Below are 5,889 nucleotides of genomic sequence, written 5' to 3' on the forward strand. Positions count from 1 at the left end.
CCCAAACAAGCTTAGACTTAGAACTGTCACTTTTTTTTTAATTCCATTTCATCCTAAATAAATGGCTTGTTCATTCTGTGGTGACAATATGCCTTCATCGGGCAAAACAGAGATACACATTCTAAGGAGATTCGAATCTAATGCATGAGTTTGAATGTTTACATTAGTATTGTAGGAAAGGTACAGGTAATGTAGATTACAGTTATTCAGATGTGCATTTGATCACAAAAGTAGTTTTGGTTACCTAATTCAGCTAGATAATGGGTGGGGGTGGGGGGACATTTTTGCAAACACAGGCTTGTTCTAGCCTTTCACAGTCTACATTGGATCTCACCCTGCTGAGAATATAAATACATCAATAATCAGCATGTTTTTGTTGTGTTTTTGTGCTCTCGCCAGCAAGTCCAGCAGCAAGTGCACAACCAAACACCTGAACATTTGATCACTCAGCTGTTTTTTTTTTCCCCCTTTCATATTTTTTTTCTTTTTAGCAGGAAAGTAATGTTGTGGCTGGTGTGCATATTTTAACAGTCAGAATGATATAAATCCAAAATGGAAAATTAATACTGTGCAGACAGCATACTCAGAGAAAAGGTGTGGCATTGTTTGGCCATTGGTTTCTTGTAAAACAAAAGTGAAAGTATCTTCATTGGTTTCTTGTAAAACAAAACTGAAAGTGTCATACGGATTTAAAATAGACAGTCAATCTAGACAAAACAGCACAATCTGGTGGAAAGCTTTGAAGTCAATAACATACACGAACCTAATTCCAAAACACATATTTAAACCTTATTGTAACCTTAAATGCTTGATGATAATCTCATAATAAATCAGTCAAAGAGTACAGCGATTCTGAACCCCCCCACCCAAAAATACCTTTTTTTTTTTTAAACATCACGTCGATGTTTTGTATGATCTTCCTCGATACACGTCTTTCGTGACGGCCACTTTTCTTACTCTGTAATCAGAGTCTGCGAGGTAAACCTTCTTGAATTGCTTGTTCCCTTCTTGTTTCTCCCTCTTCACTAAGCCTTGTTGAGGTACGTTGCTATAGCTCGCCGCGGGAGCGAGATATGCGAGGGCCTTTTCGGATTTCTTTCCTCTTCTCCTCCTTCCTCCTCCTCTTCTCTTCCTCCCTCAGGATCTTCTGGAAGGCCTCCGCAGTGTGAAGGACCTGAGGCCGGAAGAATGAGACGCCTCAGATAAATTCCAGCGTATAGCAGTCAAGTAAAAACATATTTGTATATATTGGACGGTCTCTTGTTTTATTTTATTTTTTTAACAGCAATTTGCCGGCCTCTCCAGCAGAGGGCGCTCTTATCTAAACGCACTGTATGAATAAGAATTAGTAGTTGACGTTTTACTTACATCATCTCTTTCTGTCCGGTAAGGGTTGATAAAGTCTGGAGATTTTTCGATTATTCCCAGTTCCTGCGACATCTATGAGATGGGAGGAGCAAGAAAGTACAGAGGAAAGCATAGTTCAAATAAAAGAAATAAAAAGAAAGATATATTAGCGTTATCAGACTCATTCATTCATTCATTCATTCATTTTCTATACAGCTAATTCATTTCAAGGTCGTGGGTGGGTACCGACAACTCTGCCAAATTCAAAACAAAACCTCACTTCATGCTGCAATTAAAAATAAATATCTAATAATAATTTGGTCATCTTACCAGTGAAAGGACATGTTGATGGGCTCCTCCTGTGAAAACTCCAGTCTGGTTACAAAAATTAAGCCCCCAGCGAAGCAGTCCACTCCAGTCAGCGTTCCGATCAAAATAATGGTGAACAATGCGAGGAAAGCGCAGCGCCACGTCGCCAAAAAATGCTGTGTTTTCCACGATGTGGGAATAAGCTGGAGAGAGTCATTGCAAGCGGGTTAATCGGAAGAAATAATCGAGCCGCTGACAAAACGCTCAGAGTAAAGTGATCGATGAAAGGGTGTGAAATGCAGACTTTTGCACGGTAAGACGCTAACACCGTGATGGCCAGCATAAATCAAACGGGATTGGTGATATTTGAGCTGTTGGCGGTCGCTCGCTCTGATGGAGGAGCAAAAAGGGCAAGACTGACAGAGGCGAGAAACCATATGTCCTTCGAATTAACTGCTGCTTGAAACGGTGAAATCAATAAATATGAATAAATGGGATAAATGATCAAAAAACAAAGCGTCAAACCTTCTTTGATTTTATCATCCAGAGGGAACGGGTCATTGGGCTGCATGTTGGCTGAGACCAGGATTTCTCTGGAGTCTTCCAAAACCTGAGAAAGAATATTTCCATGACATTTTTTGTTGACATTGCTGAAGAATGTAATATTGGGATTAGCGGTCTTTGATTCCGTTTGGACAAGGTTAGCAAGGTATCAGTTTTTCACATGTCCGAGTGGTTGGGTCAGTGTCCAATTGAAAGTAGCAAATGCTGAGGAACAACTAATTAATTCGGAAAGAGAAAACATGTCATGAAGATAGAAGGTCATAGTTTCCTTTATATGGTAACGTTTTCTGACTCAAGTTCAGTTAATGCGAGTTAGTGCGAGTACTTCCAATATGTCCGTCGCTGTCACGCATTACCTTAAAAAGGCCTTTCAGCATGATGTCGATTATCTTATATTGCTGGTTAATATCGTTCAGTTCCACCAGATTCTTCAGTGCGTTGAGCTGATCTTTTCTTTTTGTCTCAAACAAGCGCTTATCTAGTGAGGGAAGTTCAGGAAGAACACCTGGGGTCAAATCAAATACTTTGCGACCTTTGGAAAACAGGCAAAACATGCAAAGAAGGATACAGAGCTCAAAGTTGCTGTCGTGTTTCGCTCTGTGGGCGTCAGTGTCTCCCGAGGTGAGGGAGGCGAGCGCCGCCGCCAGGAACGTCACACACACACTCCACATGGTCAGTAAGGAGGCGGCAAAAACCTGCGTGGACATGTCAAAGCAGAAACCGGATCAAGTCAATATGGAACACCAGGGGGTACTTCTTTATAATCCCCCAAAACATTTTGAACTTTTTGCTTCTTATATTGCCCTCGCTTCTCCCTCTCCGCCAGTCCAATTGTTTCGCCGTCCACGGCAGTCGATTTTGATGTTCGGCTGGTACGTTTTCCCTCCCTCAGAGGCTTTTTGGAAGGGAGGGCAAGAAGATAAATAACTAAAAATAGAGCCTCATCAAATCAAGATTTTATGAGGGCAAAATCCTGACGAAAACAAGAGCAGAAAAAAGAAGCTGAAGAGGAAGAGGCTGGCTGGATTATAATTCACATTGCACGTGAATAATTTAGCAAGGGCGCAATTGATGCACGGTGAGAAGGTCAGATGGAGGTGACTGGGGTGGGCCGAGAGCACCACCTTGTGAAGGGGATTAAGGTAATATTTCTTTGCAGGGACGGAGTGAAAATAAGATGTGGAAATTATAGAAAGCAAGAGCGAGATAGCTGAGAAGTAACAAGAGCACCAGGCCATTGTACGAACGGGAAAGTATACAGAGAAGACTCGGCTAACAAGGAGTTTAAAATGGACCCGTATTTCATACTCATTGAATAACGATGATAGGAATGAAATATTTATCATGAAATGTAATGACTTTTTTTTAGTGTATAAAATTAGCATAAATAGAAGAGAATGGAAAAAAAATAATAATGAGAAATATTTCATTTCAAGTGCGTTAGGAAGGAGTTGGTTTCAATGATACCGAAGAGCTGGTGACGACATTTTTTAAATATCCCAAAGTGGTGCTTGTGAACTTGAACATGACCAAATAATCGCCAGGAAGAGAAAGACCTGCCTCTTTTTTTAGATGTTCAGCAGCTGGCTGCATTATTTGAGATTCCTGAGCGACTCGGGCAGAAGGTTTGTGTAGTTGTACGACAGATGGTTACAGGCCAGATTGTTATCGCCGATGGCACTCAAAACAGCCATAAAGTAGTTTTTTGCTAGCAAAGTTTAGTAACGCAATTACCCGAAGCAAGTATTTGAGATTGGATCGTTGGCAGTCAGCTGTTTTTATCTCTATAGTCTCCCTTACTCATCATATAACTCAATATAAGGAATATTAAAATTTCCAATGGTATAAAAATCACCTAACATCAACATGTAAAACTCAAGTTGAAAATTAAATCAACCCCTATTTTAAAACACACAAATAACACCACCTATTGATCACTGAGCTGGGGCTTTAGTCAATGTCAATGGAATGATCAGATTTGGATCAGAACATTTTACGTCTACTAATCAGAGGGAATCAATTATTTCAGCGTAACACAACATTTGAATGGAAATAAATGAGTTTTTTAAGTTGCCCTGCCAGAGCAAGTGCAAATTGGTGGGTTGATTACAATTATGCCTTCACATACTAATTTTGACAGATTACAAGTAAACAGAATTGCAACTGAATTGAATCACATCCGAAAAATAGGTGTTCATTGTGCTAGATTCTCTTCTCACCTTGTTGAACTTATGCTTCAGCTGCTGCTGCTGCTCCAACTCAGTGTGTGTACCTTCAAGGCCAGTGGAGTGTGCTCAAGTCCAGGCGATGACAATCTCCTGAGGTGCAGAAGCTTAGGTTAAATATCTATTAAGTGGAATTCAGAAATGGAAATTTTCTTATAAAAAAAAAAAGGTAGGCGGGTTACACACTGCTCAAATATAATGTGTGAAATCCCTGTGATTTCAAAACATCCATCCAGTATCTAAAGATGCAATGCCACCCTGCTACTGCTTCCTCGCAGTGGTTTAAAACTAGAAAAATAATTAAGTGTGGGAGGCAGCCAAACGCTCCACATCCATTTAAAGACACGTAAGTGAGCCTGGAGGTGTTTGTGAGTGAGTGAGCTTCTCAATGTGGGATAGGCGCCAATGTTGATCAGACGGCTGGACAAGCTCGAATCCCCATAAGGTCTTTAATGCCTCTGTGAGCAAGTTTCATCTTCAAGAAATGACATCAGTGACATCCTCTTTCCATGCATCCGCAGTACTACAGCCATTCAATCATATGGACCGATGAGTGTAAATAATGCAATTATGACATCCACTTCTTACTTATTTCAAGCTGTCCTAAGTATCTGCACAAATGTATTCATGTCAAAACGAATGGAATAGTTTACAAATGATCGGACCTCTTAACCAGTACAGATGATCAGACCGATAAATGAAACTCGCTGATCACTCACCGCGTTGAACTGCTTCTTTTTTTGAATCTCTATCCGCACTAATCTTGAATTTCAGCACGCCGAAGTGCTTGGCTGGACAGTCACTTCATCCACGAAGATCCTCAAGTGGAAAAAAAACACACGCACACACTTGGCTGCAGTGGTTCATTTACATACGGACAGCGCTTGCCGCTGCTCCACTCGACTGATGCCACGATCGCACCAGCAGGCTTCCCTCCGGAGAATGACAGCAAACGGACACTCAGCTCAGGTGATGGTTTCGTTCCGGAGTGGTTATAAGGAGACACCGCCAAGGATACGTTCCTTTTCCGGCTACTTCCGCTGAATTATTGAAAACATTATACCAAAATAAAAGCCTGTATTTTGGTATACTATTGCTGAAATTACTCGTATTTTTTTCTAAAAGAAATGACACTGCTTTAGTAGTGGAACGTTGGCTTTTCGAAATCTATAATTTGAGAAGAGGTTATTTTACAAATTACAATTAGATTTTGGTCTGACAGTCCCCCATTGGTTCCCATTTCATTTATAGTACATGGTAAAATAATTAAACACATAATTAACTATAATAGCGTTGCAAACAGCTTGCCTGATGGGTTTCATTTAAGAGATTGGCGCTTCTGTAAAGTAATTGTCTTTTTCTCTTCGCAACAATAAAAACAGACATTTAATTCATAACAGTTTCAGAGAATGCCAGTGAAATGCAGGTAATAAACAGCTCTTAC

The 5,889-nt window shown here is 40.4% G+C and overlaps 1 protein-coding gene across 1 annotated transcript; it reads right to left on the minus strand.

Annotated features, from left to right (window-relative positions):
• Positions 1-11: 11 nt before the first annotated feature.
• On the minus strand, positions 12-5,459 carry LOC133170190 (coiled-coil domain-containing protein 134-like). The gene is made up of 8 exons (XM_061302920.1): positions 5,165-5,459; positions 4,440-4,538; positions 2,789-2,915; positions 2,577-2,698; positions 2,182-2,266; positions 1,678-1,859; positions 1,369-1,440; positions 12-1,174 (listed from the first exon to the last, which is right to left on the minus strand). Exons 3-8 carry the CDS (start codon positions 2,889-2,891, stop codon positions 1,049-1,051), a joined length of 690 nt encoding a protein of 229 aa, XP_061158904.1. The 5' UTR covers positions 2,892-2,915; positions 4,440-4,538; positions 5,165-5,459; the 3' UTR covers positions 12-1,048.
• Between the last annotated feature and the right edge of the window lie 430 nt (positions 5,460-5,889).

Source organism: Syngnathus typhle, linkage group LG17 (assembly GCF_033458585.1).
Source record: "Syngnathus typhle isolate RoL2023-S1 ecotype Sweden linkage group LG17, RoL_Styp_1.0, whole genome shotgun sequence".
NCBI classification, from domain to species: domain Eukaryota; kingdom Metazoa; phylum Chordata; class Actinopteri; order Syngnathiformes; family Syngnathidae; genus Syngnathus; species Syngnathus typhle.